The sequence below is a fragment of the Drosophila biarmipes genome, chromosome X, assembly GCF_025231255.1.
Source record: "Drosophila biarmipes strain raj3 chromosome X, RU_DBia_V1.1, whole genome shotgun sequence".
NCBI lineage: Eukaryota > Metazoa > Arthropoda > Insecta > Diptera > Drosophilidae > Drosophila > Drosophila biarmipes.
This window is the reverse complement of record NC_066611.1, coordinates 10,231,552-10,258,212: the sequence shown is the minus strand read 5'-3', so window position 1 is coordinate 10,258,212 and position 26,661 is coordinate 10,231,552. Positions and strand designations below refer to the sequence as shown.

General features: G+C 45.7%; 3 protein-coding genes across 13 annotated transcripts; 2 read left to right on the top strand and 1 right to left on the bottom strand.

The window, feature by feature from the left end:
• The first annotated feature begins 1,043 nt into the window (after positions 1-1,043).
• On the top strand, positions 1,044-18,261 carry LOC108023954 (AMP deaminase 2). 8 transcript variants are annotated; one of them, XM_044093613.2, is made up of 11 exons: positions 1,044-1,539; positions 9,890-10,034; positions 13,588-13,922; positions 14,566-14,601; positions 15,708-15,835; positions 15,918-16,012; positions 16,071-16,527; positions 16,872-17,326; positions 17,386-17,680; positions 17,738-17,848; positions 17,909-18,261. In XM_044093613.2, exons 1-11 carry the CDS (start codon positions 1,419-1,421, stop codon positions 18,086-18,088), a joined length of 2,358 nt encoding a protein of 785 aa, XP_043949548.1. In that variant the 5' UTR covers positions 1,044-1,418; the 3' UTR covers positions 18,089-18,261. The 8 variants fall into 8 exon arrangements, with proteins under 8 accessions (XP_043949548.1, XP_016949144.1, XP_043949547.1 ...); XM_044093612.2 differs by lacking the exon at positions 1,044-1,539 and adding an exon at positions 6,877-7,508; XM_017093650.3 differs by lacking the exon at positions 1,044-1,539 and adding an exon at positions 9,544-9,755 and having other exon boundaries at positions 15,717-15,835.
• A 416-nt stretch (positions 18,262-18,677) lies between these two features.
• Positions 18,678-23,364, top strand: LOC108024032 (LIM domain-containing protein jub). Of its 4 annotated transcripts, none has more exons than XM_017093802.3 (7): positions 18,678-20,310; positions 20,651-20,680; positions 21,801-21,941; positions 22,004-22,173; positions 22,362-22,439; positions 22,503-22,668; positions 22,734-23,364. In XM_017093802.3, the coding sequence occupies exons 1-7, from the start codon at positions 18,993-18,995 to the stop codon at positions 22,979-22,981; spliced, it is 2,151 nt and encodes a 716-aa protein (XP_016949291.1). In that variant the 5' UTR covers positions 18,678-18,992; the 3' UTR covers positions 22,982-23,364. The 4 variants fall into 4 exon arrangements, with proteins under 4 accessions (XP_016949291.1, XP_016949292.1, XP_016949294.1 ...); XM_017093803.3 differs by having other exon boundaries at positions 18,679-20,310; positions 22,377-22,439; XM_017093805.3 differs by lacking the exon at positions 20,651-20,680 and having other exon boundaries at positions 18,679-20,310; positions 22,377-22,439.
• An 84-nt stretch (positions 23,365-23,448) lies between these two features.
• LOC108024041 (nuclear pore complex protein Nup93-1) lies at positions 23,449-26,335 on the bottom strand. The gene is made up of 4 exons (XM_017093815.3): positions 26,077-26,335; positions 25,031-26,018; positions 24,340-24,968; positions 23,449-24,274 (listed from the first exon to the last, which is right to left on the bottom strand). The coding sequence occupies exons 1-4, from the start codon at positions 26,235-26,237 to the stop codon at positions 23,578-23,580; spliced, it is 2,475 nt and encodes an 824-aa protein (XP_016949304.1). The 5' UTR covers positions 26,238-26,335; the 3' UTR covers positions 23,449-23,577.
• Positions 26,336-26,661: the final 326 nt, after the last annotated feature.

Sequence of the window (26,661 nt, the reverse complement as noted above, 5' to 3'; positions counted from 1 at the left end):
TCGGTTTCAAATTCGAATCTTGCGTTGAGAACGACAAAGAAAGAGAACTTTTACAAAACTACGAAATGCAATGCCTGCCAAAGAATTAATGTTTTTAATGCGAAATGCAAGGAAAACGACAAACAAATATTACTTATATGCAACCAAACAACAACAAACAAAAGTTCAATAAAGCCGTTCCAATAAAAAGAAACCAAGTGAAAACTGAGAACAAAACAAGCAACAAAAATCAAACTTGTTCGGAGATCTTTTGCGTTTCCTTATACAAGACATTTACGACGACTAAAACTAGATCCAAAAAAAAGATAAAAACTACTGAAAGACGAACCTTTTTTTTGCAACTACTTGAAGAATGCAAAAATGTAAGGAGAAAAATAAAAGTATTTGTCGTGTACAAGTAAACTTATTTGTATTTAACTAATAAAGTGAAATGTTTATTGGTTTATTTTTAAAAACAAGACACCACCATTTTTATGCATTACATTATAAAAAGAAACAACAAGCAAATAAAATAAATTACAAAAAACTTGATGCGTTAGTATTTTACTAATTATGGGATTGGAAAAAAGGGGTACATTCTGTGTAAAAAGTTATTAAATATTGGTTTAAAATAAATTACAAAAAAATTTAATGTGTTAGTACTTAACTAATTTTGGGATTTAAAAAAGGCAATAATATAATTTAAATAGGCGTTACACTTTCTTCAATCATTTTTAAATTATAAAAAGTAATTGTATTTTTAAGATTTAATATACTGGTGACATTTTGTTTTTTAACTAGGTTTAATTGTTTAAAAGACATAATATTTAAACCTTCAAAATTTCGACTGACAAACCTTAAAGCTGTTCAGCGCGCGAGATTCAAAATACTACCAGAGCTTTCTCTCCCTTAATTTTGAATTTCAAAACACAGCCACACTAAATATTAACGGTCTACTCGCAAGTGAAAGTGAGGCGAGCTTTGCCCGAAAGCTTTCCCCGTAATGTCGGCCTCTTTTAGGGGATTCTCTCGCGCCCCACCTGCGGTCACACTGCGCGCTGACTCGGAACTTCAGTCGCAAAAAAAATTCGCAGCGACCAGAAGCTTTTTGCAACCTTTTCCCGTTTCAATCGCACACGAAATAGCAGTATTATTGTTGTTACCACCGTTTGTTGTGGTTGTTGCCTGCATTTTTTTACTGTGTCTTGCGCCGAGTGTCAAGAACCCAGAGACTGGTGATAGCAGACGGAGCGCTTGAGAGTAGGAGACTCTGGAAGTGACAGCGTTGGTGTGTGTGTGGTGTGTTGCGCCCTCAGATTTGCCGGGATCCATCCCGAAGGTTCCGAACGACACCTCTCGCACGCCCCTCCGAGCGGCGGAGGAGCAGGTCCTGCGGCCAAGGCCACCGAGGACTCCAGGCACCCGGAGAACGCCGGGAAATGCAGAGCTACGCGGACGCACTGAGTGCCAAGGGGTATCGCAGCTTCGGGTTCGACACCGACATGGAAATGGACATGGACATGGGATGCACGATGCGGCGCATCGAGAAGCGCAAAGGCGGTGAGTGTCACTGTGGGCGGGGCCGGGGCGTGTGGGCGGGGCAGAGGACAGGGACGTGGTCAGGGTTTCCTCAGGGGGGCTCTTTTAATAATCGATATTTAAAATATGGTCTCTATATTTACCAATAGAATACAATACAATTTAAAAAACAAAAAAAAATATTTTAAAAAATTAATAAAAAAATTAACTAAAATTATATTGCACTAGTTTTAGTTCCGTATTACAAATGATTCCTATTATAATTGTCATATCCAAAGATCTTTTGATTTCTAGATAGTCAACTTTTCTATTTAATTCAATTTAAATAATAATACTTATTTTTTTAAGACTCGCCCAGTTTTGTGCTGAACTCTCAGCAAGAAATCTCAGTTCCTTGAATACTTTTTGGAATACTGTAGCTTCAGATTCATCCATATTTCACTTTCTGTTGTTCAATTTAAAAAAAAAAATTGTTTTGCATATTGCTCAAAGGTAAACAAATTGATTATTAATTAAAGAAAACAAATTTCATCTCTTTTTCCTTTATTTTGCACATCAATAATTGGCTAAACCAGTGGCGTAAGCTTGTTTTAAAAAAGGGGGGTTTTCAAAAAAAAAAAATCTCTTTAAATGTTTGGAAATTTGGTTGTTATTTTCGTATTTGTATTATCATATCTATGTCAAGTGACTGGAACTGCATATTCTCTTCATTTTTAAAGCCAACATTTATTTTAAAGTGATTTTTTATACTTATTCTTTTACAAGTTCTGGCAATACCAATAGTAAATGTTGACTTTAAATTATTTATTCCCGTTGTGCTGTATGAAAAGAAGCTCTGTTGGAAGAAGAAGGCCCAGGGGGCTCTGACCCCTTTGAGTGCGCCCCTGCGCGGCTGTGTGGCTATGTGGGATGCATTGACTTTTGCGCTTCGCTTACTGGTCATCGCCGTGAAGTGTGCCCACTGCCACGTCGCAAGAAGCACACACCGAGTGCATTTGTGTGGCGGTAATGACGTGCCATTATTATAATCAGGGGCGTGCCAGTAACCGTGCATAAATTATCCGGGCGAGGTACAATAGTTGCCCGGTTCTCCGGCTGGCGGCGATGGTGATGATGATGATGGCGGTGGAGGCTCCTTTGATGACGACTGCCAGCGCCTGTCCTTCAATTATCTCCGCTCTGCCCGCCCTCGAACCCCACCACAGGGCAGGCTGCGATGTGCTAGGCACTCAGTGGACCCCAGCTGACGTCATAGTTTCGATTTTTATTCCTCGTTGGACCTCATGTTCGAGCCAAGAAAAGATGGTTGTAGAATGTATTCCCCTTCATTCCAACTTTTGATTAATGTGGCGCTGCTTATTTTGTTTTTATCTGGGATTACGACATGATATCCCAAGAGAACTAACCCCAGATGGGCCATGCAACATATATATCTAGGAGGAACCTAGTTCTGAACATTTCTTTTGGATTCCTTAGGTTAGTACGCATTGTGCTCTGTGTGACATTGTCTTACCTTCTGCGTAATTTCACCCGATTTATCTCATATTGTCGTGGCCGAGCTCAATTTTCCCCCAGTTAAATTGTTCCCATTCTCTTCCATTGGCTTTTCCCTGGCTTTCCTGCTTTTTTAATGGCCCGCTTGTTTGGCTCGCAGTTTTGCGTTTCTGTTGATGCAGCAAACAAACGCAATGGGAAAAACCAACAGCAAATACGAAACCATTTAGGAAATTGGCTAAACATGAGGCCAGCTCATGCGACGGCGGCGAGAGACACACTTATATTTATGGGCCGGCCTGTATGTGGGCCAATTAGCCGCTGCTGTTGGCCCTGAGTCATCGCCAGGAGGTTCTGAGCAGAGGAAGGTGGTGCCCTCGGGTTCTCGGTTTCTTGGGGCCCAACATGAAGACCCCCCGCACCCGAATCCCTGGCAGTTGTGCAGTCTAATCTAATCTAGTGCATGGCAGGGCGGATTTATGGTTGGCCAGCTGGATTTATGATGCCCCAAACTCCACGTGGTCGTAGAGTGGCGAGCAAATGCCTTCAAAAGTGCTCATATGCGGTTTGTAGAGAGATTCTTACTTTTCACAAATAATCTGGCATCTTAACATATTTGAAGGGGTTCTTGTTACTCTCTTATCAGCAGCTGCGATAATAATGCTTGGGTGCACTGCGAAAAATATTTCAAGACCCAGTTAGTTGGCCACCTTTGCATGCCACAGGGAATACCTTCTTAATACAGGGCGAGCATAGTTATAATAAACCTATGATGCACTTTTAATCTGGCTCCTAGCCGGTGAGTTCCTGGAATCCGCTTGATTTGCCCCTGACTGTCACAACAATGTGGCACAAAAATTTCCGTGTGCGCCGCAGCACACTCCCCTTATCGCCCTATAAATACACTCCGCGAACAACAACGTCCGAATTTGGGTGCGAAGTACGTACGCGCAGTGTTATTCACAGCTCGTGGGAATCGGGCCCGGCTCCATTATCTGCCTTCTGGCCATCTAGGGCCCCATATCCCAGCCCCTACTCATATCGCCGCCATCAGCCACCCAATTGGGGCAGTCGTTCCCCTGGGAACTGGGCGAACCGAGAGCCATCCACACATCGAATCAAAAATAATTGATGTCGCTTGTCAAAGGTTCGCATGTTTCGGCAAATCGTTGGTTTGTACTAAATGTCACAGAACAAAAACTAATTCACCATTTTGATAGTAAGTGGGTCCAAACCATAGAACCGTCCATTTGACTCTTACAAATTACTATTTTATGGTGGTTTTGCAATAGGGTATTGAACAAAGCAACAATAAACACGCAACTTACTTTCCTGAGGTGCTTCTACTATTAAATAGTAGCCAAAACCAAAAATTAAATACAGTTCACTATTTTTAATAATTTTTATATTTTTTACAGTCAAATAATTATTTGTATTGGCCAAGTTTACTATTAAATAGCCTTACCTTACTATTAAATAGTAAAAGTTGTTAACCCTTTATACAGTCTCATAGCTATCAGGATTGGTAAATTTTACCCTCTAAGAAACTTTAAGGTAAAATTTACTAAAATAATAGTTAGAATTGTCAATTTAACCTTACTGTTTTGGTAGATGTACTATCAAATAGTAGCGAAAGCTGCATTAAAAACACCTAACTATATTAAATAAAAGTTAAACTTTTTTACAGCCACATAGCTATCCTTATGGGCTACTTTTAACCACAAAAATACCTTAAAAATGTAATAGTTAGCATGGTCATGGTCAAAAGGCTCACTATTTACTATTTTAGGATACTTTTACTATTCAATAATAACCAAAGAAACATTAAAATGTATAAAAATAGTTCAACTTATTTGACAGTCACAAATCTATCTACATTTTTTTAAATTTTACTTACTTAAGATATTTTTTAAATAACATCTGTTGCTACTTAAGATATTTTTTAAATAATATTCCCAGTTGCTATTCTGCTGGCCCCCACTGTGCCCGCGACAGCTGCCTTCTGTCCGTCGTAGGCATAGGTCAGGGTTTTCCAATTAGAAACAAATAATGAAAAGGCGGTCGGCGGCGGCGGCGGCGAAAAGAAAACAATAGAGCATTTCCCACGCGATTTTCCCGGGCCCCTCGGCTATTGTTTGAGCCCCCCAATGACTTACTTGCGATTCCGTGCCGGCAGCTCTCTCGGTTAATGCCTGCGCTCTTCTCCCCAGAAACCCGGGCTCTTTTCCGGCTGGCTTTTCTCTTGGCTTTCCCAGCGAAGGCAGATAGTCGGGCCAAATCAACTGTTTATGACCATGGCTTATTATTACATATGAGTGGGCAAAAAATGAGTGGAAAATCAAAGTCAGTTGGCTGCGCGAAGTCGAGTCGAGCGGAAAGTCGCAGGTTGATATCCATCCCGGGGATTACGCAAGTCACGGCGGAAAGTTTCCCGTATTTTCCGGTGAAAATCAATAGCCAGTCCGGGCGGGCACAGTGCCCAGAGCCCGAGAAGAGGCCGAACGCAGCAATTAATAAGTTCGCAATTCGGCCAATAAATGCAAAACAAAGAGCGGTGCCAAAAATACAACGAAATGAATTTTCGCGAATCGAATAATAAATTGAGACGTGCGGCAGATAAACAAAAACAAAAACACCCGTCTATAATCGTGTCTACAGGAATGCCCATCTCCCTATATATATTTCTTTAACACATTTCGCACACTCAACTCGGCAAATAGGGCAAATGAACTGACAATGACTTGCAGCCATCGCGGAAAAAGTCGTCGCATATCTGGGCAAATAAATCGATTGGATGGGATTGGATTGGATGGGCTGGGAAGGCCCTATGAAGCTATCAAGCGGACTGGGGGTGATTAACGACCCCGCGCTAACCACCGACGATCCAATTTTGGCCCCGTCCGGGGGCTATTGATAAAGCCGAGCATTCGCTAAGTGCCCGCGACAGGGTGCTAAACGAATCGGGACGAGCCCTCCTAATAGAGGAAAGTTACCAGGCTGGGAGTATAAATGGAAGCTCTCAACCCGAGGGTCTTATCGGGAAAACAGCCTTGTCATCCTTATCAGTTGGTGCCGCGATCAGAACATCGCCGAAATCGGTCGTCAAATGGGTGTTCTACAAATCGTACTATTAATCAAAATCAAATTATGAGTATGGGTATCTTTTTTGATATGCTATAATGTTTTTCATTTTAATCATATCGCACTTGAGGCCCCAAGAACTGTCCGATTGATATGAAATTTGGTATGGGCCTGGAAATTGTTCTTTCTTCTCCAAATCCCAAATCTGTATTGATTAAGCATAGAAACAAAAAAGATATTACACTTTCTCAAGTCCTGATATTATATAGAAAATGATGGTGCTGCAAGAGCTTTTCTACCAATGCATCTTATATATCCATGCATATCGGTACCCTATAAAGTAACAAAAAATATAAAAGTGAAAACCGGATACTTTTAAAATCTTTTCCTTAGAAGCCCAAGGGGGAATTCAATATACATGTATATAACAGTGCCTTATTAAGTAAGAAAAGGGGAAAAGTAGCGGAATATATACTTTTAAAATCTCCCGAGTTCCTGAACTTAAAGTGGAAAATTCGCCAGATTTTCCCACTTTTCAGTTGAAATATCTGTGCCTGCTGTCTTGCCGTCGAGTTCAAAGAGCTTTGATCTCGAGAGCCCCCTGGTGGCGCCCCCTAACCCCCTGTATCCAGCTTGTTTATCCAAAATATTGTTTATAATTAGCGGACATTGTGGGCTTTCCAAGCTTTTCCTTTGTGGCGTTCGCGAGCGCCGAAAGCTCCCTCCCGACTTTGCCCGATATATAAACTTTGGATCCGCCGAGATCGGGAGAGGTGTGAAAAGTGTAGTATCTACAGAGCGGGAGAGGCGAAAAGGAAAGCGAGAGAAAGCGGGGGCGGGCGGAGACGGAGACGGAGACGGAGACAAACAAAGGCGAAAGACCAGCGCGTAGGAGATGCGCGAATTGCGTCGGACGGAATTGAGACTAAATTAAGTGCAGCCGATCGCGAGGCTGTAGTCCGTATACCCCGCCGATCCGAGCCGACAGTTGCCCCAAGACGTTGCCCAGAGAGCAGCAGAATCTCGGGCCGAGCGGCGCCACCTGTCACCGGGAGAATTACATAAAAAACACACACACAAAAAGTCCCCCCACAGGCCGGAAAGTCGAAAATTCAGCCAGCAAACACAGGAGAAAATCCATCACCAGGGAGTATTGCACTCGGGCAGCACACACTGATAGCGCGGAAGGATCCCCGGGACGCAGGAGATCGGCGAGATGTCGTACCGCGGAATGCTGAGCACCTCGGACGGGTCGTCCGTGGAGATGGGCGTCCAGGACGCGGACTCCTTTGACGGCGCCATGATGTCCCACCCGTCCGCCAAGAAGGGCGGCGGCAAGGGCCTCAACGCCTCCACCTCCATGTCGCAGCCCCAAAAGCCGAACCCCCCGAGGGCCACCCCCAATCGCTGTCCATGTAAGTGAACGGGTGCATCAGCCACCCACCGACCTTTGCCCCGGGGAGAAGGCACAGCCACGAGATTAGTCGAAAATGATATTCATAAAAAACCCCTACGAGGTCACTTCTTTGCTGTGATAGGAAGAAAAACCATCCCCCGAATTGGTCTAAAACCTCTTAAATCAAAGGTAGCATCTACTTGTTTATTAGTTATAGCTAATGAGTCGCACTTAATGTAAAATATTTTTCTTATTAAAAAAAGATATATGTATTTTTGTTTAACAAAATAATATAATTTTGTGCGACATTTTGGAAATAACCCACATATACAGTGCTGCGTTTTGCTCTCTGCACCCACTGATCGCACTCCACTCTCTCTTTCTCTAAATCTTTCTCTTCTCTGCTGCAAAAAGAAAGCCAAAGACATTCACCCTCCCACGCACACAGCGAAGCACCAACACTCAAAGAAAAACTCTACAAAATACTTTTAAAAAGTTATAAGTTTAAATTGAACTATAGTATTAATTGCATATTAAATTAGAAAATATTCTTATAAGTATATTTTCATTTGTTATATAAATAATAATATTTTCTAATGATTTTATTACAATTTGTTCAATTAAATAATCATATCTTGTAATGATTATATTCTAATTCTTGTTCAGTATTATATTAAACTAATCATTTATAGATGTGTGTGGGGAGGTTTTTCAGAAGAACCTTTTATGTACACTTTAGCATTTTCCTTTGAATTTCCATCCGTTTGAAAAAAGGGCCTTTAAAAAAACCTATGTACTGTGTAATACTTAATTTAACTTACAATTCTTGCATAAATAGAAAATAATAATATACATGGAAAATACTACATTAATATTATTACAATTTAATTTACAATTTCTTTCCAAAGATAATCTCAGTGTAGCGCTAAGCCTCTGCCGCTGCGCTGTCTATCGGTCGCAGCATCTCTCGAGTCTTACTAACCCATATGGAGATATAGGAAAGTTGTTGCACTCTATAAGGTGCCTGTTCGAAAAGCCAAGGGGTTTGGCTAACACTTGTCAGTACTAATGGGATAAGGGGCCTGCACTTGTTTGGTTTTATCTCAGCTCCAATGCAAAAGTAATTAGTTTTTAATTTTTACACTTAAGAAAATCACAGGACTTTTATACCTCTCGGCTTCTTCCTGCTTCAGAGATAAGTAATTGCGCTGGTGCTTGACCTTGAAGTGTATTCCAGCTTCGGATCGCCACGAAAAGTCGTCCCATCTTGTTTGCTGTTTGTTGAGTGCGTGTTTTGATTTTGCCAGTATTTTTGCTATCTCCACTGTCACTGCTAGCAGCCCCCTCTCCCTCCCCTTTTGATTTTCTACACTAATACAAATTATAATAAATTTAAAAAAAAATAGGTTGAATATTATTTTTTTTAAAGAAATCATTAACGTATCCATACTCTATATTTTAAGTAAAAATATTAAAGATCGTTTTTATATTTTTATAATATTAAAAAAAATTTAATGTTATATTTCGATAAAAAATTATAAGCAGTAGTCCTTAAAGGTCCAAAAAACTCTATTTTAATAAAGAAATTTCTTAGGTTATTTAGTATATTTTTAAAACATTTTGAAAAAAAAATTGAAATATAATATTTCTTTAATGGATATCAAAATCATAAGCAGTGGTCTATGAAGCTGTGGTCTATAGTATCCAAACTATACATAATAAACAAACATTTTTTAATATCATTTCTAATATTTAAATAATATGCGATATCCATTTTTTTAAGATTTTTTTAACCTGTTTGTAACCTGTTTTTTATGAGGATCTTAAACATTTGCTTACTGTATGGATTGTACTTTTTTCTCAGTGCCCTCCTGTTTTTTTTTAAATGTTGGCTTGCCAATTTGTAATCGACAATCAATTTTGTTTGGTTGTTTTTCCCGGGAGTCGCTGTTGTTTTTTTTCTGCTCCTCTGCTGCAGTCGCTGCCTCTGCCGGCGTCGGTGGGTCTCGGACTGGAACTCAGCGATCTTCGATGTTTTCCGATTTCATTGGGGCGACAACTCTCGACCAGATTACTTCTTGGCACCTCGGCGCCGATCCCCAGCTATTCCGGTTTTCACCTGCACTCTCCGCCATGAACTTCAATCGCATGGATACCGCGCACCGGTTACGCGTGGATGTTCGCCTCTATGGAGGCCCCATGGGAAATCAGTTGAATGATGCGGGCAACGCCACCGTCACGCCCACCACCTCCTCAGACGATCTCAGTAGGTTCTCTATAAGACAGCCCACGATATAGGGGTACTTCTATACATAGTGGGAAAACAGTTCCGAACTGTCATGCATTTCTCAAACTTCTTGTATCTCCATTCTAAGCCCAATCCACTTCTTGCTCTTTCAGGTGATCTCACCGACTCCCCGGTGGACGAGAAGGCCGAGGCTGATGTGGAGGTGACCAACGAGATCTCGGCCCCCTATGAGGTGCCACAATTTCCCATTGAACAGATCGAGAAGAAGCTGCAGATCCAGCGCCATCTCAATGAAAAGTGAGTACGGCTTGTAAAAGTTAGTTAATATTACTTCGAAAGTGTACATGAAAACGATAGGAAAAATCTAGGGCCAAGTTTTATTTCAAAACTGTTTCAAAACCTCCCGGCTATTTGTGGCTTATCAGTGCAATTGCGATAGTATGATTACAAATTGCTCTCTGTTGAAATTTATAAATGACTATAGTTCCCTATTTAGCTAATCAGTTATTGATAGGACTTACAACCTGTCTCACCTCCTCCATTTACAAGCAGTAAAAACATAAGTGATTGGGAAAATTAGCTGAAACAGCGCGTTTCGGAAATGTAAGTTTATATTAAATAAAAACAAAAACAAGACTCGTGAGACTGTTTTTTGATGGAATTTCGAAGATGGTTCCCAAAATCCATGTGTGACAAGTGATAGAAAAAGATAAGGTATAAAGAAATATGTGTTGAATATTTAAGATCGGAAAAAAGTGAATGTCTTGACCATGAAATACCCATAAAAAATGTTTTCCAAGGCTGATGATAAATCAAAAGTGAAAATTATTTAGGAAAAATAAGCTTATTATTGTTTTGATTGTTTGTCTCTGGTAATCAAATCCAATCCTAAAAAGTTCTACTTCATATTGGATTTGTTTATTTTACAAGCGATCCAGACAAAAACACGGCGAGTTCACAGATCTCGTGATCGAGCCCTTATCAGCCAGTCTGCTCCAAGGTTAGGTGTTTTCCAAGGCCAGAGTACCATTCCTCTCCGTCGAATTTCTCTAGTCCAACAAGCAAATAAAAAATACCACAATATTTCTATGTTTTCTTATAAAGATTCTTATCTGTTAAAATTAAAAAACAGTCTTGATAATAAATACAATGATATTACCTTTATTTTTTCTATATTTTAAATTTAGCAAATCATATCAGCAAATTATTAAACAATTTTTTTTATCAGTTATTAGATTAAAATATATATTCAAAAAGTACAGTTACATATACTAAAATATTTATCACTACTTTAGGTGTTTTTTAAATATTTTTACGTTTTTATGAAGTGATATATTATAATATCAATCGATATAATTTAGATATAAAATGCTTTTGTCGGTTTGCTTGATATTTAAAATGTATTTTAAATTTAGGTCAGTAGGTCAAAACTAAAAAAAATGTATTAGACTGCCAAAGCTTAATCTAGGCTTTAATTTACTTTTAACGAGGTTCTTATCTGCAATAAGTAAAAATAGACTTGATTTTAATCAGCTATTAGATTAAAATAAATATTCAAGAATGTATAATTATAAATAAATAATTGTTTTCTTGATATTTTCAAGTAGTCACAAATGTAGGCAATTTTTAAATATTTTAAAAAATAATATATTATAAATGATTTATTATAATATCAATCTATGTATATAATTTAGAAGGTACTAGTTTATTATAGTAAATAATTTCCTTGATATTTGAAGTTGTCATAAATGTAGGTAATTTGTTAAATATTTTATTTAGTCTTTATAAAGTTATATTTTAACTATATACTGTGGAAGGTACTAGAATACTATATTACATACTTTCCTTGATATTGTATTTTTTAAATATTTTAAAGTTTTTATAAATGTTGTTTGTACTTCCACCGTGAGCCTGATGTATAGTTTGCTAATGAGGCAGCCGCAGAGTGCACACTTATCAGGCTCCCAGGTGGGCAGTGGGCGGAGGTGGATGGGGCAGATGGCCGCCTTCCGGCTAATCCAAAGTGCGTTTGTGTCTGGGCCAGGGTCCGGGTGTTGGTTTCGGGTTTTTGGCCCGGCGAAAGTGTGGACCGATGCAGAACACGTTTTGATTTTGAATGCAACTGCATTAGGCAGCCGCTGTCGAGGTGGCGGACTTTCGCCCAGGCCCCCGTACCGGGGTGGCGGTGGTGGGGCTTATGGCATAACGAGCCGCCGACACCACCGCCAGCAGCGGGGGAAGAACCACTGCGAGCCGGCTGAGTTCTGGCGCGGATGCCGTCACTTTCAGTACGCTCCGATCCAATAAGCGGGCAGCTCGGCGGCGCGAAACGCGGCCCAAAGTCTGCCACCTGCCCGGGCACTACCTGCGCGACCTCCGCTGACATTGAGCCCTCCTTATAGGGGAGCCACCCCATAGGGAAGCACCCCACGACACCCGTCGAACCGCCGCCCACTGCCCCACTAAAGTCGGTGGTCGTTGTTCGTGTCGCACGCCAGGCGTCGCTCAGAAAGGAGAAAAACACCGAAAGCAGCAAGGAAACCAAGAAACGGCGTTGGAAAACTTTCCAACTCGCACGGACACTTCGAGTTTTTGGCTGAAACCGAGAATCCCAACAAGTTCTGCACGCCAATCGAAAATAACAGGGGACCAAGCCGCAGGAGGGGGTCCCACCAAGCGCAAGATAGGTTCCCAAAAGCCAAGAAATTGTCAAGTTCTGAACTTAAATCAAAGGAAACCTAGCTTTATTGCATCAGTTTCAGAAACTTGTTCTTGAAGTGCCAACTCCTGAAGGTTTAAGAGTAGAGACAGTTAAATAGTTGTTCTATAAAGTGAATTAATAATTTAAAGTATTTAGCAAATACTTAGTTAACAGATTTTAGGTACAAAATATCCACAGTAAAAGTACTTTTTGGCAGTTTACATTACACAATTGTTTCGTCAGCCAGAGGACAATCGAACTGTAGTAACTCACTTTAGATAGTTCCTTAAGACACGCAATTTGTGGCCACTGACCAAAGCGTAGTTGGTTCCTACCAAATAAGTAAGAAATATGCTGATGGCGTGCCGAACTCCAAATTAGCGGCAATCGGTGGCTTCGCACTGCCATAAATCAACTGGTCAATCGATCATTACCATCTCCGTGGCCACAAGGAGGAGTCTCTGTTCCCCATCGAGGGGAAAAGCCCAGCGGAGTGCTCCATTTGACGAAGGTCTCCAGTGGAAGCAGGATGTCCTTCGCCGACGACAGCTACAGCTTTGGACGCTGCTACGAGTATCAGCCCGAGGACTCCAAATGGTCAGCCCAGTAGGAGATCTTGAATTGTGCCTAGTGAAAGCAGAGTTCTTTGTGAATAAAGTAGAAAATTCAATCATTCATTGGATAAAATAGTTACAAAATTATGTAAGATCTATACATATCTATAGAAGATTGCATATTTATTGTAACATAAAGGAAATATATAAAAATATTGTCTTAAAAATTAAAAATGCTATTTGTAAACTAGGAAGATCTTTAAATGAACAGTGAATTCAAAGTTTTCTTTGATTTAAAGCACTTTTTAAAGTCTCTCATCTGAAAATATCTTTAAACTTAAGGAAAGGTTTAATATTACCTTTCAAATACAAAGTGAATTTGGTTGGATAAGGAATATATATCTATACCTTTAACTTTTAACTTAAAGAAAAGTATAAGTATATTTAATGTAAGTATTATTGTTGAAATGAAGTGCCAATTTGAAGCTCGATTATTTTATTGCAAGGTCCTAATTATATTCAAAAACATATATAATTTTTTATTACCACCTACTATTTAATCGAAATAATGTTTCTATTCATAAACCCTTTTCAGGCAGGCCACTGGACCTAGGCCCGTGCCCGCAGCCGCCGTCTTGGCCACGCACAGGGAATCGTCCAGCAGCACCGAGGAGCGCGAGTCCACCGTCAACACGGACAGAATCGATGCGGACATCAACTTTCAGCGGGTCTCCATTTCGGGGGAGGACACCAGCGGCGTGCCCCTCGAGGATCTGGAGCGGGCCTCGACCCTGCTGATCGAGGCGCTGCGCCTGCGCAGCCACTACATGGCCATGTCCGATCAGTCGTTCCCCTCGACCACGGCGCGTTTCCTCAAGACGGTGAAGCTCAAGGACCGCATCAACAATCTGCCTGCGAAGGAGGTGTCGGGTGAGTGGTCATAGCCCTTAATCCGAACCCCGGTTCCCCCCGAAGAAGTGCTCAAAGTCAGTTCCTGGTCTGTCTTTGTGCAGTGGTACCCTTTTCCCTGTGTCCCAATCCATGGAGTGGGTCGATTTGTTATAATTCTCTTATTTTATTGCGATAATTCCATAAAGTACACCAAAATCGACCCAGCCCACCGTATATGTATGTGTAAATATGTATAGATGAGCAAATTTGTACAGATGCCCCTAAGTGTTGTGATGCACCAAACCAGAAATATATTGCATACGCATACTGCAATTAATTCGCTTCCAAGTGAGTTATGTATAATACAAGTTGACATTAGCGTGTGTTTTGTGTAAACTGTACCCCGCGGCGTTGCCACCTAGTTCGAGTTCAGAAGTCAGCTCGTGTGTCCGTCTCTCTCTCGCCCACGCCGTAGCAGCTGCCGCCTCGCTCGAGTCTCGTTCCGTTTCGTTTTCATGTCCTCCGTTTATTATTTAGAGCCTTTAACGAGCTACTATTTTCCATTAGAAACTTCCCTCATCTATTACCTTCTGTGTGTTTGAGCCTTTTAAACTGTTTTTTCAAACTTGATTTTGTATCGACTATTTATTTTACTTCTCGTATTTTTCATTATTTCTTATAGACATCATTCGCAAAATGAGTGTAACGAACATACAAGGTAATTCGTGTGCACACCTGTTTTCCTCCTTTGCCTCTTCTTCCTATCCTACAATCCCACCAAGTTCGATTTGAACACAATAAGAACCACTTCTCCCCTTCCGTTCTGCCTGACATTTGATTTCCGTTTAGCACTGCTTCATTCACTCCTAACCTCAAACCTAGAACAACAAACGCTGCTTTCAACGCAGACAGTGTTGCCAACTATTGATTATTTATTGTGGTTGCTATTAAAAATAGAATGTTTTCTGAAAAAGTTAATAACCAAATTTTATTCAATGTAAATAAAATACCTATTTGTGTTTTTTTTTTTGTTTTGTGCTTTTATTCTTTCGATAACAAAAATCGTTTTTATTGAAAACAGCAATAAACCGAAAATCCCAATCTAAGAAAACAGCTATACGTATAGAAAAAAACTATGTTGGCTACACTAACCTGCTTAAAACACAAAGTTGGCCACACTGCCAACTCGCTTGCAACAAGAACTGCTTTCTACAGCACATGTTGCAGCATCGCCCTTTTCTTTCTCGCATGGGAGTTTTTCTTAGCCGTTAACTTTTGAACTTCCACAGCGTTCTGCATCTGTTGATTGTATTTGTTTACTTTTAGTTTTTTTCTTTGTGTTGTATATTTTTGCTAACCAACAACAACAAAAAACACGCTCTAAGCCGAAGTTGTAGACACTTAGAAGTTGAACTCTCGACGTTTTTCACTCTCTTTTTGGACCTTTTGAAGGGGAAAGCCTTGTACAAAAGGAAAGACTCAACTTTGATAAATGTCGTAGAACAAGAAAACCATCAATGTTTAGTAAAGCTTTAGAGTGGAACTCCGATTTAGGTTTAGATACTATTTATTATTATAAAGAAATAAAATATTTTAAATTATTTAAGAGCGCCACTCTATAGCTTTTTACAAACGCCAACACTTACCGAAAATAACACTCGCACAAACACCTGAGTGTAGAGTGTACTTTTGCCACTAACTGTACCGAATACCATCGCTTTGATCGCCTCTGCCACTAAACCAAATTCTGTTTTCCAATTCTAAATCGACAAAAACAAACGATAAACCCACAAAACACACTCGTCTCACATCGCAATTGTTAAGGGAATGCAGATGTCCATTTGAGGCCATCGCAGATGAAGATAACGAATCCGTGGAACGTGGAGTTTCCCCCGGACGAGGATTTCCGGATCAAGCCACTCAACGGAGTGTTTCACATCTACGAGAACGATGTAAGTGGGCATTAGATGGGCTTCTTATTTAATTTATTTATTATGAAACCTAACTAATCCTTGAAATATTTCTATTTTACAGGATGCGAGCAGCGACATTAAGTTCGAGTACCCGGATATGAGCCAATTCGTGAATGACATGCAGGTCATGTGCAACATGATTGCCGATGGGCCATTGTAGGTTTTATCCAAGCATAAATTACTCAGAAAATCACAAACCTCTCTATTTCAATAGGAAATCCTTCTGCTATCGACGCCTGTGCTACCTGTCGTCCAAGTACCAGATGCACGTGCTCCTCAACGAGCTGCGGGAGCTGGCCGCCCAGAAGGCGGTGCCGCATCGCGATTTCTACAACACCCGCAAGGTGGACACCCACATCCATGCCGCCTCCTGCATGAACCAGAAGCACCTGCTGCGCTTCATCAAGAAGACGCTGAAGAACAACGCCAACGAGGTGGTCACCCACACCAATGGCCAGGCCATGACCCTGGCCCAGGTGTTCCAGTCGATGAACCTGACCACCTACGACCTGACCGTCGACATGCTGGACGTGCACGCGGACCGGAACACGTTCCACCGCTTCGACAAGTTCAACTCCAAGTACAACCCCATCGGGGAGTCGCGGCTCAGGGAGGTGTTCCTCAAGACGGACAACTATCTGAACGGCAAATACTTCGCACAGATCATAAAGGTATGGCTTGCTTGGTTTAGTTATCAGTCCAGATTCGTATTGATGCTTCTAAGAAACGATTTTAAACAAGAAGGCTGAAGTCGACTCAGCTGAAAGGTAGTGCGAGGGAGATGGAGATATGCAGCCAAAAGGTGTTTCCGAGATGGCTCACTTCATCTGCCTATAACTTTCGGATGAGTGGTCCGATTTAAATCATTTTTGGCATGTAGATGGGTATTGATAATCAGAACTAAGTCCCATTTACAATTACTAAGTATTTACAAATATGGGCGATGCGTTTAAGCGTTAATATGTATTTTACTTTCTGTAATTTATTTTCTAAATACCCCTTGTAACCCCGCCAGGAAGTGGCCTTCGATCTGGAGGAGTCCAAGTACCAGAACGCCGAGCTGCGTCTCTCCATCTACGGCAAGTCGCCCGACGAGTGGTTCAAGCTGGCCAAGTGGGCCATCGACAACGATGTGTACAGCTCGAACATCCGCTGGCTGATCCAGATACCGCGCCTCTTCGACATCTTCAAGTCGAACAAGATGATGAAGTCATTCCAGGAGATCCTGAACAACATATTCCTGCCGCTCTTCGAGGCGACGGCCAGGCCCAGCCAGCACCCGGAGCTGCATCGCTTCCTGCAGTACGTGATCGGCTTCGATTCCGTGGACGACGAGTCCAAGCCGGAGAATCCGCTCTTCGACAACGATGTGCCCCGGCCGGAGGAGTGGACCTACGAGGAGAATCCGCCGTACGCGTATTACATCTACTACATGTACGCCAACATGACGGTGCTGAACAAGTTTAGACAGTGAGTTCGAGTAACTTGCCGCAGTATGGCTCCCATATCTATTTAACTGACACCTACAGATCACGCAACATGAACACCTTCGTGCTGCGGCCCCATTGCGGCGAGGCCGGGCCCGTGCAGCACCTGGTGTGCGGCTTCCTGATGGCCGAGAACATCTCGCACGGCCTGCTGCTGCGCAAGGTGCCCGTGCTGCAGTATCTGTATTACCTGACCCAGATCGGCATCGCCATGTCGCCGCTGTCGAACAACTCGCTGTTCCTCAACTACCATCGCAACCCGCTGCCGGAGTACCTGGCCCGGGGTCTCATCATCTCCCTTTCGACGGATGACCCGCTGCAATTCCACTTCACCAAGGTGGGTTTTTGGCATTTCATTTCGCATTTTATTTCAAAATACCATGTGCCCCGTCAGGAACCCCTCATGGAGGAGTACAGCATTGCGGCCCAGGTGTGGAAGCTCAGCTCCTGCGACATGTGCGAGCTGGCCAGGAACAGTGTGATGATGAGTGGCTTCCCGCACGCCGTGAGTTCTCAACACTTCTTATGTAAATCCCAGTGGCTTATGCACATTTAAAACCCACAGATCAAACAGCAGTGGCTGGGGCCCGTGTACTACGAGGACGGCATCATGGGCAACGACATCACGCGCACCAATGTGCCCGAGATCCGCGTGGCCTACCGCTACGAGACGCTGCTGGACGAGCTGTCCAACATCTTCAAGGTGAACCAGACCTGCTCCGTCGCCGACCTGCACGCCTCGTAGTCCGGAGGCGGCGACCCATCTGCTCCATCGCGTTGTTGTGGCTTCCTGCGCTAACTTAATGCAAATACGCAGATATATACGCTAGTTATATACATAATTTAAATGTTTCTGTACTAACCAAAATGTAAGCGCGGCAGACCAAAACCTTTAAATATACAAACTTGTACACGCAAGGCGGTTTGCTTCTTGTTGAGTTTTCCAACGCACCTAAAAGTAAAATATGAATATTATGCATATAACTAGAGAAAAACAAGGTCATTTTATAGATTTTTGTAGTACAAACGAATTTTTATTTTTGAATTTGAATAGCCGTTACTGCCTAGCAATCCAATTGGCAATTAGTGATGGCCAAAAATCGATATGCAGGTGTGTGTCTCCGCTGTCGCAAACGGTCTCTTTAAAATATTGGGATGATGTATTCGCTAGATTAGCGAGGCCACCAACCTAACAGTTCATTTCGTTGGTTTTTATTTGGTATATACCGAAAATTCCTGAAAATCTTTCAAATATGGTCTCCCTAAAGAGGGTGTCCTCGCTAAGTAAGCGGGTAAAAATCCCTTACTTTAGAGTGGCCGTATTTTGTTCTCTCTACCTATCGATTTCCAGAGCCACCGATGACACCAAACCTGACTTCGATGTTTTTCCACCTCTATTTTCCGATGCATTTTTTACGAAGAAAATGCTGAAAAGCTGAAAGATTAAAGGAAAAGCCGACTGACTGACAGCCCACTAGCCGCGCACAGTTAGCCGAGGTGTTCTTCCGTCCGGGGAAAGCGAGGAAATCGTCGGTTCCAGGGCGGCGTCCCCCCCGCAGAGCGAGACAGCAAGAGAGGGAGGAGGAACAAGAGGCGGAGGAGCAGGATCAGGAGGATATATCCCCGAATACCCCTGATACTCGTACACAATGACCACCCAGCGGACGCAGACGCAGGCGAGGAATGCGGGCAACTCCGACTCCGACTACGAAACGCTGATGCAGCGCCTTCACATCGGCGGCGGCGGAGGAGGGGGCGGCGGCCCTGGGGACGGGGGCGTGGCCATGAGGAGCTACCAACGCTCGCCCGGCGCCATCGAGAACTTCCTGCAGGAGAGCCAGCAGCAGCAGCAACAACAGATGCAGCAGCAGCACCACCTCCACCACAGCCAGGACTACAAGCTGTACGAGCGCGGCAACATCATAGCCGCCTCTAAGTACGCCACGCCCCGGCCAGTGGAGCAGCTGCAGCACGCCCACAATGGCAGTGCCCACATCTATGCGCCCACCGCTCAGATCTTGGGCCAGCGCATTGCCCCCCAGAAGCACTCGCCGGTGTACGAGAACCTCGAGTTCTACGGCCAGTTCGACTCGAACCACAAGCGGGCACAGCCCCAGAGTCCCGGCAGCCGGCAGAGCGCCATGCTGAACGACTACCTGCTGATGCAGCCCATTGGGGCGGGGCGCTTTGCCCACACGCCGGTGCCCGAGAATCCAGCAGGAGCGGCCAGAGGAGGAGGCGGTGGAGGACCACCAGCAGGACGATCTGTGGCCCTGGGGCCAACCAGCGACCTGGAGGAGCACGCTGCGCCCATCTACGAGAACATCATTCCCCACTCCGGCCAGCGGGCCCAGCCGCAGGCCTCGCCGGCCACGGCCACCATGTACCAGGAGATGCAGCCCACTACCAACTCCTCGGGCGGCTCGTCCACCGCCGGCCTGGATCTCAACGCCCTGCTGGCCTCGCCCATGCACCAGCGCAGCATCAGCAGCAATACGGCCAGCTCCAGCTCCCTGGGCTCGCCCACGCAGCGGTACAGGAACCTGTCGCTGCCCAGCCACCTGAGTCCAGTGCCCACGGCGCAGTCGGTGGCCAAGCTGCAGCAGCACACGCCCATCAAGTCGCCCGGCGGCGCCATCAATGTCTCCGTGAATCCCAACTACATAGAGGACATCAACAGCTCCGACTACGTGTGCATGACGGCGAATCTGCACAGGAATACGTCGGCGGGATTGGCCACCGGCAGGGCGGCGGGCACGGGAGCCACTGCGCAGCGAACCATCCAGGAACCAGCTAAGATATCGTCCTCCCTGGCCATGGGCAAGGCCACGGCAGCGGCGCCGGCCACCTCCACCACCGCCCCGGTGGTGGCGGCACCGACCACCGCCTCCCTGCGGGCCACGCCCATCGCGATGACGGCCCCTCTGGCGGTGGCCACCTCGCCCACGCCCTCGCAGGGCAGCACAGGTGAGCGGATCGGTGCCAGAAACGGTTTCATGGTGATGGGAGGCGCCCTACGGCCCAGGTGGAATGCAAGCTTTGCAAGAAAGAGAAAGTTAAGGATACATTCTATTCAGAGCCTTTTACAACTGAAACCATGTCGTTGATGAGCTGTGCATTATAAGAATATTGTAATATGTTGGCCTAAGCCTATCGAGACTGCATTCCCCATGGGCGTGTATGGCGTGAGGTAGTAACCTATCCAGGTACCCAGATTCCTCCCATCACCGCGCATTCCAGCCATTCCACGGTGTATTAATCAAACTAATGAATCCAATGTTCCCCCACTAAAAATGCTCGCACGCAGCCGTTAACGCTGCCCTGAAACCCAGGAGAGGTAGGAGGGGCTGGGCCTGGTGCCCGAAAGGGTTGGGTCCCCAGCTGGGGTCCGTTCGTGTCATCACTCATCGCTCAATCATAAACCGGTTGGCGGGCGACAAACTTCGCTCAAACGGTTGCCGCCAACCGGTTTGCCTGCCAGTCCTTTGCCTGAACCGATTCGCAGAAGTTCGAAACCGATTCAGGGGAACTAGAGATTGAATGCGATCCTCATAATATAAATATTGATTTTCTTTTCAAAGAAAAATGTTTTAAATTGTTTTGCATGAAAAAAAGAGTTCCTTACTTATATATTATTAAAAAGAAGATCAAAAATATTTTAAAATTATTTTTCCTAAATCTGCCTTATTTACTTATTATTTTTTATATTTTGTCAAATATTTATATTTTTTTTTAATAATTAATGTTGAATTTGTTAATATTAACTATATATTAAAAAGGAAACCAATATAACATTAACTAGGACCCTCTTTGTGATCTTGAAATTATTGATTTACTTTGTAAAGAAAAATTTTGGAAGTGCTTAACATGACTTATGATTTTAAAACCCTATAAGTTTTCTTAAAAACTTAACTTTTTAATATATTTATATTTTTTTAATAAATCCTGCAATTTTTTAGTCCTTACTATATCTTGAATACGAATTTTTTGCAATCTTGACATTATTGATTTTCTTTTTTTAAATTTCTATATTTAATATATTAAAAAGAAACCAAAATATTAAAAATTAATTTTTTATAAACCTTTTTTTTCTGAAAATAATTATTCAAAATATTTATAATATTTTTTTCTTATTATTATTACATTTTTATCTTACCTATATCTTGGTTAGGAAACCAATATAACATAAAGTAAACCCCTCTTTTGTGGTCCATAAGCACTTGTTTTCATTTATTTACTTTTGCTCATGACTAATAATGTGTAATTAACTCATTCACGAGTATTATTTGCCTTACAAGTGTTTGTTTTGCCCTCCATCTGCTGGTCCCACGAAACTCCCGCATGCTTATGTTCGATTTCCAGTGCTGACTAAGCCCGCCAAAGCCTTTCTTGGCAACCCAAATCGAGAGCATGACCTAAGATCTAATAACACCTAAATCCGCTCCGTTCGCCGACAGGTCTCACCAAGAATCTGCTGCCGTACAGCGTCACCCCGCCGCGTCCGGCCGGCCCGACGGAGGCGCAGCGCAAGATCGAGGAGCTCACCCGCCAGCTGGAGGAGGAGATCGAGCAGAGCGAGGAGCACGGCGAGTACTTCGGTGGGTCGTCACAGGCCGGGCATTGAAACGTAACTGCATCTGACACTCTGTCTGACTTCCAGGCATCTGCCACACCTGCGGCGAGAAGGTGAAGGGCGCCGGCCAGGCCTGCCAGGCCATGGGCAACCTCTACCACACCAACTGCTTCATCTGCTGCTCCTGCGGGCGGGCCCTACGGGGCAAGGCCTTCTACAACGTGCACGGCCGGGTCTACTGCGAGGAGGACTACATGGTAAGCACCAGCTTGATGGCCAGTCTGGATGCAAAAATATTGAGACTCGCCCAAAGCCAACTGGGATTTTATGATTTTACATTCATTAATTTTACGTTCATTCGATTATTGATTATTTTTGCCTGCCGACGTTACCCCTTCATTTGATTACCTATGATTTTGCCAACATTAACTAATAATTAACTAAGAACTCGCTGTTGCAGTACTCGGGCTTCCAGCAGACGGCGGAGAAGTGCGCCATCTGCGGCCACCTGATCATGGAGATGGTTCGTACCCGTGCCCCGCCCCATCCGAGCCGCTCTGACCGCTTTGTTGCTCCTCTCTTGCAGATCCTGCAGGCCATGGGCAAGTCATATCACCCGGGCTGCTTCCGGTGCTGCGTGTGCAACGATTGCTTGGACGGCGTGCCCTTCACCGTGGACGTGGACCACAAGATCTACTGCGTCAACGACTACCACCGCATGTTTGCGCCCAAGTGCGCCAGCTGCGGCAAAGGTGGGTTCCCCAGTGCTCGGGCTAAGATTAACTCCTTGCTAAACGACCCTCCCCATCCCGAGCAGGCATCACGCCCGTGGAGGGCACCGACGAGACCGTGCGCGTCGTCTCGATGGACAAGGACTTCCACGTGGACTGCTACATCTGCGAGGAGTGCGGCATGCAGCTGACCGACGAGCCGGACAAGCGCTGCTACCCGCTGGACGGGCGCCTGCTCTGCCGCGGCTGCCACCTGCAGCGTCTGGCGCTGCAGTCCTCGCCGCACGCCCGCCACCAGGAGCCCGTCTGCGCCTCGTACCAGTACATGGGCTGAGCGGCGCCCACCCTCCTCCGACTGAGTGGCGCCCGCAGGCAGCACAAACTATCGCAATCAACTTATTCCAATTACCCAATATCATCTTAGACAGGCAGAAGTGAAATCAAATGCATTTATACGAAACGATCGCTAGCTAGTGGCTTCTTTACTTTGTGTGGCAGTGCTTGAGGATCTCCAAGGGGATCTGTGCGAAACTATGTAATGGATTCCTGAAATCTCCGGCCATTGCTGGCAGTACTACTCCTCGAAACTAATGTGTGTTCTTGAAACGCCCTGCGGTGTTCCCGAGACCTCGAGGGGTTTCTTAGCAATAGCAACAGTGTCTCAAATATGCAATAAAGTATTTTACTACGATCCGGCGGATCAGTATACACAACAAACGACTCTTTAAATGGTGGTCGTTTATAGTTCAGTTTTGGAGTTCTATGGAGCACACTTCCCAGAGACCAAGACACATTCATCAGTTTCTTTTCAAATCCAATCACTTTATATAAGAAGTTTTCAATTTAATCTTAATTAGAGCAAGGAAACGCATTCAAACGAAGCAATCGCTAAGGGTTTAGGTTACAGTCCGGCCAGCGCCAGTGCCAGTGCTAGTGCATAAGGATCTCCAGCTGAACGAGCCGCTGGTTGGTGGTCGACGGCATGCGGTAGGGCACGCTGGCGGCCATGTTGGTCAGCGCCTTGGCCCTGCCCCGCAAGTGCCTCAGCAGGGCCTCCTTGCTCTCGCTCTTGGCCTCGTCGCCGTACACCGAGCCCGATCCACTGGAGTCCCGCTGGCTCACGTACTCCTCGTACACAATGTCCATGGCCGCCAGCAGGATGTCGGGCAGCACCTTGATGACCTCCGGACCCATGCGCTTCAGGTTCGTCACGCACTCGTCCACTTCGTAGGAGTTGGTGGGTATCAGCCGGTTGTTGGTCAGGATGTCCGAGGCCAAGCGCGATTCGCCCGCATGATGCAGGTCGAAGAACTCCTTGACCTGCGAGAGAACCGTATAGGTGACAATCACATGGGCCTCCACATCCGTTTTGCGCTCCGCCAGCGCCGCGTCCAGCTGCTTGATGACCGCTCCCAGCCGCTCCCGCATGCTTCCCGGCCGCGATGGCTGGTGCACCACCTGGGACAGCAAGGAGCACACCAGACGCAGTGCCTTGTCCAGCTGGCCGGCGATGAAGTACAGCTTGATGGCCGACTCGTAGCTGCTGCGCTTCGACAGCTCATCGCCCACCATGCCGGCCAGCGAGTACTTGTCGCAGTCCATCGTGTGTAACTCGTCGAAGATGCCGCTGAAAAAGAGGGAGAGGAAGCGATTAGCTTGTGGCCTGGAATGGGTGGTCACCGCGCCACTCACCCTGTAAACCGGAAGGGGTTGGCCTCATCCACCACCCCGAAGACCAGCTCCAGCATCTTGTCGTCGCAGTTCTCGACGAGCAGATCGCTGACGCAGTTGAGCATCGCATTGGTGCCGTCCTCGGCCTTGAAGTGCCGCAACAGGTAGTAGTACTGCAGCGCCTGCTCGGTGTCCGTCTGCTCGAAGCACTTGGCGTACATGACGATCAGCCGCACGAGATTGAGCCGCTTCATGGGCGGCGGATCGTCGGGCTCGGCGCTCAGCAGCGGTTGCTTCACCGAACTGGGCACTCCCAGCATGCACAGCTCGTTCAGGGCAATGGCCATGTGGACGGCGTGCGGCCGGTTTGTCTCCGTGCGGGCCAGGAACTCGATGGCGGCCTCAAACTGGCCGGTGAGCGCCAGCACCTGGAAGTACAGCGGCGTCTTCTCGCGGGCATTGAAGTAGTTCTCGCCGTACTTGTCCAGGATGAGCGACTGCAGGCCGCTGTAGGTCAGCTGCTCGATGTTGTAGTCGCGCTTGTCCTGGCCGCGCAGGATGGAGAGCTGCATCCAGAGGAAGTCGTCGATGCTGCGCATCAGCTCCGCGTGCGTGTCGTGCGGATCGCAGGCCAGCACGATGACATATACCTGATGGGGACAGAGGTATTTTAATGATGGGCCACTCAACCGATGGCAGCCCAAGCACTCACCGCCTTCTTGTAGGGATCTGTGCACACATGCAGCTTGTTGTTGTACTCCAGCTTCAGCTGGCCCTCCAGCTTGGCCGCCGAGGTGTCCCTGTCGCCCATCTTCAGCAGGGTCATCAGCTTGAGCAGGTCGGGGCAGGTGCCCGCCTCCTTGAGGTACCGCACAGCCGCACCCATGTCGCCGCTCCGCAGGCTGTAGTAGACCAGCGGCCACAAGGGCCGGCCGTTGGTCACGTCGTGCAGCCCGCAGAGGGATTGCGGCTGCTGGAAGGTGACGCCCACATAGGAGCCCACCAGGTTGTAGACATTGGGAATGCCGCCACGCCGGGCCACCACCAGGTTCTGCTCGATCACCTTGTTCATGTACGTCTTGTATCTGCGCTCCAGGTAGGTGCGTGCCTGCTGGATGAACTGCGTGGCCGACTGGCGACTCTTGATGGGATCGATGTTGCGCGACAGCGGCGTCACATCGGCCATGAACTCCAGCACACTCCACATCTCGGCCACGAGCGAATCGTCGAAGGACTGCTGGGCCAGGCGGGCAAAGGTAGTCACCAGGTTGGTGCGCTGGGCGCCCTGGATGTGCAGCACATTGTAGGCCGAGATCTCCTTGGCGTACAGCTGCTGGATGACATTAAGGCGGGAGAAGGGCGTGGGCGCGTCGGCCATGGCCGTGGGCACCATCTGGCGCTGCACGTCGGGAAAGTCCTCCTGGTGCGGACCCACCAGGGCGTTCAGCAGCGACTCCTTCTCCTCGCCCCACTCCGCGTAGATGCAGCGCCACTTCTGCCGCTCCACGGCCTCAAAGATGCTGCGGTTCGTCTCGTCAATAACCGACAGTATGGCGTTCTCCCGCTCGTTCTTCAGGTAGCCCTGCACGTCGGTGTCCGTGACGGGATCGAGTGGCTCGAAGGACTGGCGCGCACTGAGCGTCTCCAGCTTCTGGGTCAGCTGGGGCAGGTCCACGCCCTTGGAGCCGAGCAGTATGTGGCTGCACGACGGGATCGTTAGTCATTTAATGGTGGAGGACAGCTAAGAGCTCTACTCACGCCTGCAGATCGTTGGTGCCCGTCTGGGTGACCCGCGAGTGCAGCTCCTGGGTGGCCTGCAGCACCTGGGACATGGTCCGCTCCACGCCGGGCATCTCGGTGTCCATCTTGGTCTCGTTCGTCAGGCGCTGGGCCTGCTGCAGCAGCTCCACCAGGTCCATGTTGGGTTTGGGGGCTGTCTTGCTGTTTGGGGGGAAAAGCCGGCGCTAACAAAAAATAACAAAGATCCAAGCGCGTGTTAGTGTGGCCAGCGCGCAGCGAATTCGTCGGTTTTTCGCGCCACAAAGTAAATACTATACCGGTGGCCACGGTCAGTGTTGGCATTTTAGCTTATTTCAGGCTAGATCTAGCATATTTGAAAATAGCTTATAAAATATAGCCTGAAATCTATCTTTTCATGATCTTAAATATTGCTGATTTATTATCGCAAATTGACAAAAAATTCATCACATTAGATGGGAGCAAATTAATAATACCGTCCAGTTTTGGGCAGAGGTCAGGTCTGCGAATAGCAAAATAAATAAACGAAGTGTGATAAAAAAAAATGTTCAAGCTGGCATATTGGCTATGTTACTGACCCAAAAT

Excerpts from the sequence above, each read along its gene's own strand:
- LOC108024032 (XM_017093802.3), top strand. The coding sequence starts at position 18,993 with ATGACCACCCAGCGGACGCAGACGCAGGCGAGGAATGCGGGCAACTCC. Across the intron at positions 22,440-22,502 it reads GCCACCTGATCATGGAGATG|ATCCTGCAGGCCATGGGCAA; the intron begins GTTCGTACCCGT and ends CCTCTCTTGCAG. Across the intron at positions 22,669-22,733 it reads GTGCGCCAGCTGCGGCAAAG|GCATCACGCCCGTGGAGGGC; the intron begins GTGGGTTCCCCA and ends CATCCCGAGCAG.
- LOC108023954 (XM_044093612.2), top strand. The coding sequence starts at position 7,310 with ATGTCGTACCGCGGAATGCTGAGCACCTCGGACGGGTCGTCCGTGGAG. Across the intron at positions 17,681-17,737 it reads TGCAATTCCACTTCACCAAG|GAACCCCTCATGGAGGAGTA; the intron begins GTGGGTTTTTGG and ends GTGCCCCGTCAG. Across the intron at positions 17,849-17,908 it reads TGAGTGGCTTCCCGCACGCC|ATCAAACAGCAGTGGCTGGG; the intron begins GTGAGTTCTCAA and ends TAAAACCCACAG.
- LOC108024041 (XM_017093815.3), bottom strand. The coding sequence starts at position 26,237 with ATGGACCTGGTGGAGCTGCTGCAGCAGGCCCAGCGCCTGACGAACGAG. Across the intron at positions 26,019-26,076 it reads GGCACCAACGATCTGCAGGC|CCACATACTGCTCGGCTCCA; the intron begins GTGAGTAGAGCT and ends CCCGTCGTGCAG. Across the intron at positions 24,275-24,339 it reads AACCCCTTCCGGTTTACAGG|CGGCATCTTCGACGAGTTAC; the intron begins GTGAGTGGCGCG and ends CCTCTTTTTCAG.